The sequence below is a fragment of the Pristis pectinata genome, chromosome 3 (assembly GCF_009764475.1).
Source record: "Pristis pectinata isolate sPriPec2 chromosome 3, sPriPec2.1.pri, whole genome shotgun sequence".
NCBI lineage: Eukaryota > Metazoa > Chordata > Chondrichthyes > Rhinopristiformes > Pristidae > Pristis > Pristis pectinata.
The window spans coordinates 131102520-131117427 of NC_067407.1; the positions used below are offsets into that span (position 1 = coordinate 131102520).

The 14908-nt window shown below is 38.8% G+C and overlaps 1 protein-coding gene across 4 annotated transcripts in view; it reads left to right on the top strand.

The window, feature by feature from the left end:
- The window catches only part of ahctf1 (AT hook containing transcription factor 1), a 101694-nt gene that overhangs the window by 66470 nt on the left and 20316 nt on the right, over positions 1-14908 (top strand). For all 4 annotated transcript variants that reach the window (XM_052012157.1, XM_052012156.1, XM_052012159.1 and 1 more), the window contains 6 exons: positions 2276-2466; positions 5763-5907; positions 7817-7945; positions 8814-8958; positions 9577-9727; positions 13596-13703. In XM_052012157.1, the coding sequence (XP_051868117.1) occupies positions 2276-2466; positions 5763-5907; positions 7817-7945; positions 8814-8958; positions 9577-9727; positions 13596-13703 (869 nt within the window). The remainder of the gene's footprint in view (positions 1-2275; positions 2467-5762; positions 5908-7816; positions 7946-8813; positions 8959-9576; positions 9728-13595; positions 13704-14908) is intronic.

A 14908-nucleotide genomic window follows, 5' to 3' on the forward strand; every position in this document is an offset into this window, starting at 1 on the left:
TACCTGTAAAAGCTGGGAATGCAAGGGTTAATGGTATGCTAAAAACTTTATGTAAACAATTGCCTGTGAAAACTGGTATAAAGATACGCTGTAGCCGAGTCTTCTTTGAGTGAGGATCAGTACAGAGTTAGGGTTACACTGTTTACTCTTCCTCTGTATCCCCCCCCCCACTCCCGCTAGCGAAAACTAATAAAGCTTTTATCGTAAGTTCTTTGGTTCTGCTGTCGTCTGATTCATTACAGAAGCGCGGGTCGACTTTGACATACCCAATAGTAGGAATCCATATCAATAATAAAGTTGCTGTGTAAAAAAACAAACAGTTGATGGGTGGAGGAGGATACAGATGTAATGGGTTGAGCACCTAAGAGCTATACAGAGAGGCACATGCATAACATGTTTTTGTTGGGAAAGGGAAGTGACTAGATTGCGGATCAGTTCAAGCCTTGGGCAGCCCCATAATGAAAGTGGCATTTTTAAAAATTGATGATGTGGATGCATACAGGATATTTGAAGATAAGACTTAAGGATGTGGGGTAAAAAAATAATGGGCAAGTTTTGTGTATAAATGTCAGCATTTTGCTGTACTGTGCCAGCAGTTTTGGGGTTCTTGCAAATGTACACACAAACCAAAAAGTCCAAAAACTGCTGACCAGAGGTTTGCCAGCAGTGCTTTGACTGTGCTCCAACATTTTGTTCCTAATTGAGTCCAGTATGAATGCCAAGTTAAATTATTGGCCCTCATCAAGGGTTTCCATCTCACTTGGAGTTCCATCTCACTTGGAGTTCTTTCTAGTCGATGAGACTTGCATATTATACATTTTTTTTATTTTAATATCTTAAAATAACTAAAAGGAGGCCATTTGGTTCGTCAGCTTCACACTGGCTCCCAGGTAGCAGTCGGATTTGACTTTGATAATTGACTCAGCTGATTTGATGTCATAGGTTTCTTTTAGCTCTTTTGTGGGCTAGGTTTTTTTTTATTGCCCAGTGCAATGCTGTTTACACAATGCCAGGATTTGCTGCAGCCAGAGCCATGCTGCTGAGAATTGAGGGAGCTTCTTTCGTGTTTGAGTGGTGATCATGGAGGAATCTGCCACTCCAGCATAGTTTTAGAATTTGTGGGTTCAGGTGAGAATAGGGATTATCAGATACAAGATTAAGTGGTCCAGAACCAGGCACATACTATGATAATCAGGTGCTCCATAGAATGATTCTTGTGCTTGGACCATTGTGGAAGGTAACACCTTTTGTACTTCAGACGAGGAAGCTACTATGTGAGTATTCAGCAAATTATATCCAATTGTGTTGCACAAACACCAGTGTCTGTGTGAAACCATTTGTTACAAATTGAGAAAGGCGTTAGATTAAGAAATGAAAACACAAAATGAAGTAAATACTCATCAAGGCAATGTGGGGAGAATAAAACAAAAATGGGATTAATGCAGGGCTAGTGCAAATGGGTGATTGATGGATCAGAGTTGACTTGGTGGGCTGAGGGCTGTTTCCGTGGTATAACTCTGTTAGGCAGCATCTGTAGAGAGAGGAAGAGTCAATGTTTCTGGTCCATCACATTTCATCTGATAGATCATCAACCTGAAACTTTGGCTCTTTCCTTCTCCCAAAGATGCTGCATGATCTGTTGAGTATTTCCATTATTTTCGATTTTTATTTCAAATTGCTGGCACCTGTAGTTTGATAATTAAATCAAATTCCTGGAATTGAGGTATGTTGTACCTTATGCTTTTTCAGTAGTTATATTTAATGATAAAGTGAAAAGGAATTGCATTAAAGTTGGGGTGATTTGTAAGAAAAAAAATTTGTGGGTGTCTAAGTTGATATTGGACTTGTGGAAGCTTTTAATGGAAGGATTGCAAGTTCTAATAAGTAAGCCAGGTGTAGCATAGAGGGTACCTACAGAAAATAGCTTTATATTGCCCTGTTAAATCTTAAACCCCAGTCTCTTACCAAGCCAAGATGACAGTTCATATTCAACATCAGCATTTCAGAGGTTGCCAGCAATCTTGTACATAGTGTTTCCCACGCCCCATGCAGTTGTCCATCAGCAAACTACTCTAACCAGCTTGTAACACCACTACTTAAATACTTGTTTTAAGATTAAATGTAAGGAGTATTAGGTGAAACAGATTTGTTTCTAGTATTTAATGGAGCAGGAACAATCACAAAAATTGTTAGTCTAAACTCGATATTGCAGTAGTGATCTTCAGTTGGAAAATATTACATTTTGATTTTCTCTTTCTATTCCTTATTTTCTAAGAATGGTTTGGATCGTATTTTGCATCCAGCTACCAGCAGATCACTGTCTCCATGGCAGCATGTCCGGATCATACAGGCCTTGATGTGCCAAGGAGAGTACAGGAAGGCTCTTCGATACATGCAGGCAATGAAACCTTCAATGTCTAGTAGCAGTGAGGTTAAACTTCACCTCACTGTCCTGCTGTTTAACAGGTAACTGAAATAACAGCAGTTTAGTTTATTTTTCCACTAGCAATAAAATCCCTTTATTTCGTTTACTGGTTGTAGATTTACTTGTACATGCAGTTGCTATGTTATTAGCAGTTTTGACAACATTTCACACATAAACGTTTCTGTACTTCATTGGGCTTTTCTCAGGAGGAAAGGCAGGGAGAAAAATCTCAGGCTTGTGCAGATATTTTGTCTCTGTATCTAACTCACGTTTGAACTGTAAAGCAACATTACCAAAGCAATAAGAGGACACTGCTCTCTGTTTATGCTGTGGACTAACTGTACCAATGGATCACTGATTACCAATTTTGGAATCTCCAGCAACTGAGCTTTCTTCTGTTGAGAATTTATGATTGCACTCTCTAGTTGCAGCTTCTATTCCTTTTATATATTTTGCTTTTCACTACTCTGTTAGAACACTTCTGTATCTTCTTTATTTCTCTGCTTTCACATGAACTCTTGCACGAGACTGCCATGTATTTTGTAATCTTGCCTTTCATTCAGGACATCCTCCATTCTGAAGGCTATTAAGCTCCAGGAGGTATTTTATTTATAAATCGTACAACTGGACCTACTGATTTTGAAAGAACATTTCTGCATGTTTATCTATTTCTCTAAATAACTATCGAGAGGTTTTTTTGTCAAACATTCCCAACATTAGTTATCTTGTAGCCTTAAATATTTTGGTTATCAGATGTTTATTAAAAGCAGACATTATTATCCAGTAACCAAAATTAGTTTAGATTTTCTATCTTGAATCTGACCTGCCTTAACAGCAGTGGTCCCTAATAAATGCTCCACCATTTATTAAGATCAAGGCTGATCTTTTGCCACAGTGCCACTTTCCCAAGCTAACCCCCATATCCTTTGATTCCTTTAACATATAAAAGCCTCCAGTCTGAATGTACTCCGTGACTGAGACGCCAGAGCCCTTAGATAGAGAACTGTAAGAATTCATAACCCATGAATGAAGAGTGTTTCTTTTTAATTCATTTTTGGGATCTGGGCATCCCTGGCAAGGCCAGCATTTATTGCTGATCCTTGTTGTCCTTGAAGGAGTTGGTGAACCTCCAACTTGAACTACTGCAGTCCTTCTGATGAAGATGCTGTTGGAGAGAGAGTTCCAGATTCAGAATAAGCAATGAAGGAGAACCAGCCATATGTTTACAAAGTCAGGATGGCGTGACACTTGCAGGGTGTTCCCGTGCATCTGCTGTTCTTGCCCTTTGTTGATAAAGTTTGCAAGTCTTGAGGAGCGTGGCTGAGTAAACTGCAGTGTATTTTGTAAACATAAATATTAAAGCTACTTTGCACCATTGGTAACATTGATGGTGGGAATGAATGCTTGAGATGGTGATGGGATGCCAATCAAACTAGTTGCTTTGTCCTGGATGGCGTTGAACTTCTTGAGAGATGTTGGTGCTGGGATCATCGATCCCTGACAGCCACCCATCATTTGTGCAAGGTACAACTCAAGCCACCAGAATGCCCATTAACATTAGTTTTACCAGGGCACCTCAATGCCACGTTTCATCAAATGCAGTCAAGGTCACATTACCTCTGAGATTCAGCTTATTGGTCTACGTCTGGATGAAGATTGTGATGAGGTCTGGAGCTGAGTGGTCCTGGTGATTATTGATGAGAAGGTGCTGCTTAATGGGTTCCATTGCTCTTATGATTTGGAGTAGATTAATTGGGCACTAATTAGACAGATTGAATTTGTCCTCACTTTTGTGAACAAACCGTAGCTGGGCAATTTTCCAATTTCTCCACATCTGTTCTGGCCAACCCCTTATTCTGAGACCGTGACTCCTGGCTCTAGATATCAAAGGAAATGCCATCTGCATTTATCCTCTGAAGCCCCTTGAATGTTTTGTACAGTTCAATGAGCTTGTCTGTCACTCTTCTAAACTCCAGTGAGTGTAGGCGTGGTTGGTTTAATCTCTTCTTGTAGGACAAGCCCAACTAACCAACTAATCAATCTGGTAAGCCACCTCTTGTATATTTTTCCTTGGGCAGGGAAACCAGATCAGTACAGTTTTATAGATCTGCTCTCATCAGGGCTTTGTAAAATTGCAGTAAAACATATTTACTCTTGTATTTTATAAGAAAGGTCAGCATACCATTTGGCTTCCTGATTGCTTGCTATCCCTGCACATTAAACATCAGTGATTCATGTACAGCCTTCTCCTCTGAATCAGTCTCTCACCATTTAAAAAAAAATGCCCTTTTTTTATTTTTTCCACCAAAGTGGGTGATCTTATTTTTCCATATTGTATTCCATCTGCCATGTCCTGCATGAATCCCCCTTGAGCCTGTCTGCATCTTCCTCAAAACCCATATGCCACCCAGCTTTGTATCATCAACAAACTTAGATATCTTAGATTTGGTTCCCTCATTAAAATAATTGATTTAGATTATGAGCAGCTTTCCAACTCAAGAATGACCCTTTATACTCCTATTGTTTTGTGTCCACTTGCCAATCCTCAGCCCATGTGCTAGTGCACTTGTAATTTTCTTCAATAATTTCTTGCATGGCATTTTATTGAAGGCCTTCTGAAAATCTTAAAAACATCACATTCCATTAGTTCCTACTTATCTATCCTGCGTATACAATCTAAAGAAAAGTGGTAACTTATTTGTCAAAAATAATTTCCCTTTTCATAAATCCATGCCCAATCCTGTTGTGTTCCTTTCTAAGTTCTCCATTATCACTCCATTATCATTTTCACTGCCACTGATGCCAGGCTTACTGACCTGATCTAAAGTTACCAATTTTCTTTTGCCCTACCATTACAACTGTATGATTCTGCTCTGTGCTTTCCATAGCAACTTCCAAATTTTAATTAATGCCAAGAAACTGAAGAAAGTAAGTTGGAAGGAGCCCAGAACAAGGGGGTAGAACCAATTAGTGTGTTCAGTTAAGGTAAAAGAGGAAGCACATTTTAAACTCCAAAAAAATCGAACCCTTACAAAAAGGATTTGAAAGGCTGGTCAATTTAAAATTTGAAGCAGATGAGTGGAGTTAGGCAATGGATGTAGAACAAGTGGGGGTGGAGAATGCTGAATGGACTACTCCTGTTCTTGTGCTCCAAAGGAAATATTTGCAAGTCAGCTTTTTTGATGCCATTCACCCTTTTGTTGTATAGTTTCTGAAAAATAGATTGTGCCTGTTAAATCAAAAAAGCAAACCATTGTGTAAAAGCTAATATTAAAGCTAAAATCAAGAAAATATGAGACATCTGTAATTTTACTTGGTAATTTTCATATTGTTTCAGGTCTATGGTGGAGGCTTGGCATCTACTTCGACTAAATGCTAACAGGATAAATGTGGAGGATCTATTGAGGCACATGTACGAGCTGTGTCAAGAAAATGGACTGATGGAAGAGCTACTTAAACTCCCTTTTACTGGGACTGAACAGGTAAGATACCCATAAATTATTAAGAAGCCATTAGTTTGGAATGTGGTATTAGTTTCTTGGTGTGATTTGAAAATGATATTTTCTTCCCAATTTTTTTAGTAGCAATGCTCTTGCTGTTGGAGCAGGATTGCTGTTAAAGCCAAAAAGATAACAGTATTCAAAATTTGTACAGTTTTCTACTTGGATACTTTGCCCTCTAGTGCCATGCAGACTCATTACTGGGTTTGGTAGCTAGCTGGCACTTTCCAACATCCGACTTAAATAATAGTTCTTGTGTGACAGAGCAGTCAGGAGGAGAGGTCATGGCTCTTACCAACCCCTACCCCAAGGACTGAATCCCCAAATTAATCCATTGATTATTGAGTAGAGGAGCAAGGATATCTTACCACAATTATACAAGATGTCAGTGAGACCACACCTGAAGTTCAGTGTATGTTTTTGATCTCCCTAAGTCCTTAAAATCCTTAAATGAGGATACTTGCTGTAAAGGGAGTGCAGCAGAGATTCATCATACTTATTCCTGGGTATGGTAGGACTGTTGTATGAGAAGAGAGTGGATTGATTAGTCCTGTATTTACAGACTTCAGACGAATGAGATGGGAATCTCATCTAAAACATAAAAAAAATACAATGTCTAGACAGACTGGATGTGGAGAGGATGTATTCCTCAGGCTGGGATATGCAGAATGAAGGAGTCATAATTTCAGGATAAAAAGTAAGCCATTTCAGTTGGAACCAGGATGAGGAGAAATTTCTTGCTGAATATATTTGAGATAGAAAGCCGAGATACAAGTGGCATCATGGGGTAAGGGAAAAGAGCAGGAAAATGGTATTGAGACAGTCATGATTGTAATGAATGGTGGAGCAGACTCAAAAGACTGAATGACCTACTCCTCCTCTGGTGTTTTATTTTTGTGTAATTCCTACTAGCCCAGTGAATAAAGTCAGCTAACAATACATAAACTGCAGGTGGATTCTGAGCCTTTCTCTCTTTGCTACAGTCACAAGATTAGGGGGCGGTTATTTAAAACTTATAAGATGCAAAAGAACTTCTTGAAGAGGCCAGCGAACCACTGGAATCCTCGACTCCAGACCATTTTGGAGGGAGATTGATAAATTTTTGAAAGATCGGGGAACTGAGGGCAATGGGGAACTGAGACAAAACAGAAGACGAGACCTGGGACAGATCAGCTATGACCACATTGAATGGTGTGGCAGTCTTGAGGGGCCGAGTGGCCTTCTCCTGATCCTATTGTCGCTATGTTCTTATGTACTTGCCTACATAATGCCTTGCCAGCTGAATCATCAGAAAAGACATGGAGATGTGCCAAAACAATATACAGCCAATGAAGTTCTTTTGATGTGTAGGCATTGTTGAATTTTGGGAAACATGATGGCAAATTTGTGAACAAAGACCTTCACGAGACATGTGATGAGATTTGTCTCCATGTCACCATGTTAAGAGTTGAGAAGGTTACCCACTGTACTGATTCAGGAGCACTCATGATAATACATTGTAAACGAACTATTGCTTGAGGCTTATTTACAATGTTTTCTCAATTTACAAATGTTTAATTTATGAAATTTTGCTATGGCACCATTGACTCTTTATAATGCACTGCCGACTTTTCAAAGGAATATACATTACTGAAATGGACAAAGTACATGCACATAGCCTTTTCAGTTTTAAGAATTTCCCTTAATGCAATGTCTTCCATGAATGCATCCCTTTTGTAAATAATGAATGCCTACACATGATTGATATTTACAACATAAAAGTACTAATGTTAAAAAAACAAGCCTTCAATACTTAACCTGTGAAGTTTGCTATAGTTTAATGCTGCTCTCCTAGTAAAATTGTTACATACAAAGTGGCTTGGAATTCATCATCTTTATCATCTATTCACAGGAATGTCTGGAGAAGTTTTTGAAGAACAGTGGAAATCTTCAAAACCAAGAATTTCTTTTAGTACATCACCTTCAACGTGCCAACTATATACCTGCCTTGCAACTTAACCAGTCACTAAAAACAAGTTTGGTGAGTTGAAAAGCTTATGTAAATTTGATTTTTAAAAAAAATTATTGCACAGCTGAATTTTATCAATAGGGGGTAGACTGATATACCTTCATAAATCTGAAGAGAATTGCGCCTCACTTCCATTTATGAAAAGTTGAGTGTGTAAAGCAGTATGATATAGGATGACAGTGGAGAAGCAATATGCTTCTCCTTTTATAAACAGTTTTCAAACTATGTGATCTAACTGGCTTTTTATGTGAAGGATTATGTGAGAATTGTTAGCCTTTACACACATTTTTGTGTCACTGGGTTATGATATCTTAGAATTAGACATCGAGTCAACTGCCATAAAATGGGATGCTAATTGATTTCAGTAGTTTGGATGCTACAGGACCTGAAAATATGTCATAAGTAGCATAAATATGTCTCTCTTCTCTCGTCCTAACCACTACAAGCCCCATACCCCTAACACCATTATAGCCATTTGTCACTCTCTAAATAAGTGTACTTTATTCTTGAGCTTCTGTCGATTTAAGGCATTTGGAATTCATGGTTATTAACGGCATTAACAGAAAATGCTGTTTTATGCTGACGGGATATGGCTCCTCTGAAGGATCAGGAAAAACTTCAGTTTAACTTGTGGAAAAATTGCTAAACTTGAATAATAATCAAGTGAATCTAGATTTTTAGTTTGATTTAAACTTTGCTTTGCCTAGTTATAAGGACCAGAGATCTATGCTTTTTAGTACACTTTGATTCATATAAGGTAGAACTTCTCTGTTTGGTGGAAAGGGTTTAGTTCTGAAGGAACAAATGTACAGAAAACAAGACATAAGCATGAGGGAAAAAGGAAAGTGACAAATATATATAAATATTAATGTTTTATCAGAATGATCATGATCCTCAAATTCGAGAGAGAACAGCTGCTAGAAATTCCATCCTGGAACAGTATGGAAAAGTGCTTCCAAGGGTACAGAGAAAGCTAGCAACTGAACGTGTGAAACCTTACCATCATTTAACAATTTTACGTGAAGGTAAGCTGATACTTAAGGATTTGTACCAAATTTTGAAATCTGCACCATACAAATTTTTCTACAAATTAGATACATCTGAAGAAGGTTCTTAAGCATATCTTATGTGATGTACCCTAAAAAGTTAGTAGAATGGGAAAATACTGGTCTGTACCTTAAATGATTATTGTGTTTTTTATTGCCTTCCACTTCATGGCCCCCCCACGTAATGAGCTGCTTGTCAAGTAATTCAGTCCAATATTCCCTTGTACCACCAGTATGGGTTTCATTGAATACGCTGTTCTGGATTTCGCTTTTCTGTTTAATATTCTTTATCTTTTGGGTGAGCTTTCAGCAGCATTTTCAGGATGGTAAAGTTCAGATTTTGCAGGTTGTTTCTTGCAATCAGTTGGTTGTTAGCAGTTTTATGCTAATAGAAATCAATGTTCAGTGAAGAACTATAACTACATACAAGGCTTGAATGTCTGATATGTGTCTGACTAGAACTGCATGCGTGATGCAGTTTGAGCACAATTTCTTTCAATTTATATAATGCTGTTTGACCGTTCAGCACATCATTCCACTTGCCTACTAATAAAGTGTATGGATCCATGGACTTGTTTTTACTTTTTCATTTCGCAGTTACACGGCCCAAACCATTATCCACTGTGGCAAAGCGATCTACTTCTGGAAGTGTGATGACTCGTGCAACATTCATCAATTCAGTGCTTTCAAAGGTTAACGAAGTCTGGCTAAAGAATATGCAAGGAGCAACACCCTCTCCTTTGAATAGGTACTATAGTGATTTTGCTTCGTGTGCTTTGTCACTTTTTTGTTGAGGTTGGTTTTCTCGTGTGTGTATCATTCATGCATAAGCATTATGTGTTAGAACATAAGAGAAATGAAAAGTAGTGTGTAATGCCAAACTTGAATACAGGGCCTCCCCAGGTTACAAACAGGTTCTGTTTTTACAGACAGAGTCAGAAAGTAAACAAGATCATTCAGTATGATAACCATACTTCCACAGTGTTGTAATGAATGGTGTTGTGATTGTGAATAAGCCACTAGAGACTGAAGCTGGTAGATGTAAAAGGTTTTTATTTAGCGCAAGCAGGTCTTCTGGAGAATCCATTTCTCATAATCCTTCCCTTTTCTGACTTACTGCAGAATACTGAGGTTTTATACTTTTCAAACACAAAGATAACACTAAATGATTTACCACAGTTTGTGGTTTAATTGCCTACTTTTTTTATTGTTAGCTTGTTAGGTAACTTTGCAACTGACAGAATCCCTTTAAATATTCCAATACTGGTGGCTGGTCTGGTAGCTTCTGAATGCAAACCTCAGACACCCAAAATATACTACGTTTGTTACCTCTTTTCACAAGATCACAAGACAAGGGAGCAGAAGCAGGCCATTCGGCCCATCGAGTCTTTTGAGGGATATCTCCCTGGATATACAAACAACCAGAATATTAATTGACAAAGCAGTTATGTCCTGAACTGTGTATTAAGTATCATAGAGTCATAGAGTTGTACAGCAGGGAAACAGGGCCCATGCCCAACTGGTCCATGCTGACCAAGATGCCCCATCCAAGCTAGTCCCATTTGCCAGCATTAAGAAGACTAAGTGCATTCACCCTATCTATGCCCCATGATTTTATACACCTCTATAAGATAACCACTCAGCCTCTTACACTCTAAGGAATGAAGTCCGAGCCTTTCCAACCTCTCCCTATAACTCAGTCCCTCAAGTCCTGGCAGCATCCTTGTAAATCTTTTTTGCAGTCTTTTCAGTTCAATGACATCTTTCCTATAGCAGGGCAACCAAAACTGAACTCAACACTCCAAGAGCAGCCTCATCAATGTACTGTATAACCACACTGTGACCTCCCAGCTTTTATGCTCAATACCCTGACTTATGAAGGCCAGCGTACCAAAAGCCACCTTCACCACCCTGTCTCCCTGTGACTCCACTTTCAGTGAACCATGTACCTGTACTCCAAGGTCCCTCTGTTCTACAACACTCCCCAGGGCCCTGCCATTCACTGTGAAAGTCCTACCTGGATTTGACTTTCCAAAACGCAACACCTCACACTTAAACTCTATTTGCTATTCCTTGGCCCACTTACTCAGCTGATCAAGATTCCCTTGCAATTTTTGATAACCTTTTTCATTGTCCATTATACCACCTATTTTAGTGTCTTAAACAATGGTACATGGATAGGAAAGGTTTAGAGGGATATAGGTGAAAAGTAAGCAAATGAGACTAGCTCAGGTATACAACTTGGTCAACATGGACAAGTTGGGTCAAAGGGCCTGTTTCTATGCTGTAAAACTATGACTATGTGTTAATACAGGAGATGGCCACTTAGTGCCTTCCCTGGATTTCATTATGAGGGTTTCAATGAGGGCCAATCAATACAAACATTTATTTACTGTCTACAGTTTACTAGTTGCAGTAGCACAAAATCGAAATGTCCCACGCTTTATGGCTGGTTTTAATGACCTTGGAGTATCAGTGGGTGTTACATTTGTTTAATAGAGTATCATTGCACAAGTATTAAATATCAATTGCCTTGTCAGTCTCCAAAGCAACTCTCTTAAGTGGTGTCCTGCAGTGAACTGGCAGCCTGTACTCCTAAGACACAATGGTGTCTGATTACTGGGGGAAGGTTGCATGCAAACAGGTTTGTTTTTGAAGACTGAATCTTGCGTGAATTAACTTGCTGTTCCCCTATTCCATAATTCCTGAAGATGTCCCATAACTAATAATCCCTATCAAATGGCATCAAAAACACAATGCAATCCTTTTTCATAAAATTTAGACCACTAAGAAGGAACAATTTGCTAAAAGGGGAGAGAGAGAGGAAACTAGTTCTGTCATTCATAGGAACAAATGTATGTACATCGGACTTCTGAATTTAATAATATTTATGGGAACTCGATCATATACGTGGGTGTCCATAAGTTGAGCGTTTGTAACTCGGGGAGGGCTGTATTTTTAAAAACTTTTGTAGACTGTAAGTCGAAGGTGGGGTGGCAAGAGAGTTAATCATCTGTAGAATTGAATGAAAAAAGATTAATTTATTAAAATTAATTCAATACAGTGAAGAATTGTGGAATGGTTAATATGAAATCTAACTGGGAGAGGTTGGGGAGGAACTGCTTGTGAGCCCTTCCTGTCCATCAAAGAAAGCTGTTATTCTGTGTAGATTTTGCAGAAGAGAAAAAAAGCTTGCTTTTTGTATAATATTTCAATACACCAAAAAAAGTGAAATAAAGTTTGGTACATGCACCGACTTAGGATAGAATCTGAAATAAGATAAACCTTTTGAAAATAAAGAATCAATATTTTAAACCCCAGTATAGGTCCTCCCTAGCTTACGCATGCCCGACTTGCGTACAGCCCATAAATCTTAATGGGTGTTGGGGACACTGGCAGTATGGATTTTCTGGCTGCTGAATAGCTGCAGGCATCTTCTGCCATGTGGGAACTCGGTTCATATGCTGCATTTCCGACTTGTGAATTGTCCAGGTTACAAACAGTTCTCAGGATCAAAACTCTGTCATAATGTGGGAGGAGCTGTATTTTTAAAACGTGAGGAAATTAAGCGATAATTATGTGTGGAATTTAGTGCATCATTTTGTAGGCTTGCTTAAACCTCAAACAAGAAAGCATATTACTTTGCGCCCTAAAAGCACAATGGTTTAAAAGCAACCAAATATTGTGAGTGTAGCTTGAGAGGGACTGTTGGACCAGTTTTGTGGTGTAATAATGACAGTGAACACTGACAGTTTTGAAGCATTGTGACAAAATCTAGGTCACTGTAACCATAAGGAAATTTTGATCAAGCATACAAAAGCATGGAAAGCAACTCCACGTTTGGCAGAAGAGGAGACAAAGGGGCTGAATTTATGGTTAGGTGAGAAAATCATGCAATTTGATGAATTTTTATTCAATTTAAAAATTGGGTAAAGTACATTTGATATGGTGTTGTGCTTTTGGAATGTTGTGTTTTGCAGGCAGTAATCTTAGCTTTCAGGCCAGTATTGGTTTATTATTGTCACTTGTACCAAGGTACAGTGGAAAAACTTGTCTTGCATACCAATCGTACAGGTCAATTCATTACACAGTGCAGTTACATTGAGTTAGTACGGAGTGCATTGATGTAGTACAAGTAAAAACAATAACCGTACAGAGTAAAGTGTCACAGCTACAGAGAAAATGCAGTGCAATAAGGTGCAAGGTCACGACAAGGTAGATCGTGAGGTCATAGTCCATCTCATCATACTAAGGGAACCATTCAATAGTCTTATCACAGTGGGGTAGAAGCTGTCCTTGAGCCTGGTGGTATACCAACAAGCTTGGATTGTCCATTTCATTATCACAAGGAGATCTTGTATGTTTTATGAATGGAGTTGAAGTCACCACTTTTGCAGAATGCTAGATAAGAGTAGTAGCATTGATGATATTTTGAAGCACGTTTTGAGAATTTTACTATCTTTTGTGTATCTATCTACTTTGTTTCTTTTATTGCAATACATTCTTTAATAGCACTTACATGTGTATTACAGATGAGATGAAAATGGATCTGTAAATGTTCAACAGCAAAAAAAAATACCCAAGTTGATTCATGTGTTATTTCCTGCCATTTAAAGTCCTAGGTGTAGTGATCTGCCTTCTGTAAATCTGGCTCTCAAGTCGACTGAAGTATCTGATGCTTTTGTTGGGACACCGATCAATACAAGCTCAAGAAGACGTTCCAGGTATTGATTTGTCTATGTAATAAACTTGGTGTTCTTTCTGTCGCATTGTTTTTCTTTTTGGTCTTGTGGGCACACCCTAAATTTGGTATATTAATCCTTTTGATGATCTATTGTAAAATGAGTTCTAGGCCAGGAACAGATTATGCAGTTGTTATACTACATACAGATTTAAAACCAAGACCACTGTCCACCTCAGGCCTGCCCTGCCATTTACTTAGATCATGGCTGATTCAATTGCAACCTCAACTTCGCATGTACATTATAACCTTTCACTCTCTTGCATTGCAAGAATATATCTATCTCTGCTTAAAAATATTTAAGACCTTGAGGAAGAGAGTTCCAAAGACTCTCTTGACAGGAAATTTGAATGCTGTGGTAAGGAGGTCTTGCAGCAACTTCATGGGGTCCTGTTGAGCTCACACCAAGAGTAATATGTCCAGTTTTGGCCTCCTTTCTGTTTTAAAAAGATCAGATTGCCCTAGAGGGAATGCAAATTAAAATTCACTAAATTGGTTCCAACCAAGGTTGGCAGGTTTGCCACATGAAGAGAGACTAAGAAAGGTAGGCCTGTATTCGCCTGTATTCTCCAGTATTTAGAGGAAAGAAACGAGATCACATTGAACCTTATGTATATATAAAAAAAAACTAACAATGATTGACAGGCGAGATGTCAGAGCTCTGGCAGAGGAGTCTAGAGGTAGGGGTCCCAGTCTCAGAATAAAGGTAGTCTTCTTAGGACTGAAATGAGGAAAGGAGGTTTCATCATGCACGTCGCGGTGAGTCTTTGGAATTCTTGACCCCATGGAAGATTAGCCATTTGATGAATGCAGAATAGTTTCAAAGAACCAGATGATCTACTTCTATAATCATATATTATTATTTAGAACATAGAAAAACTACAGCACAATTCAGGCCCTTCAGCCCACAAAGCTGTGCTGAACATGTCCCTACCCTAGAAATTACTAGGCTTACCCATAGCCCTCTATTTTACTCAGCTCCATGTACCTGTCTTAATGGTCTCTTGAAAGACCCTATCGTATCAGCCTCCACCACCGTTTCTGGCAGCCCATTCCACGCACTCACCACTCTCTGAGTAAAAAAACTTACCCCTGACATCTCCTCTATATCTACTCCCCAGCACCTTAAACCTATGTCCTCTTGTGGCCACCAATTCAGCCCTGGGGAAAAGTCTCTGACTATCTACC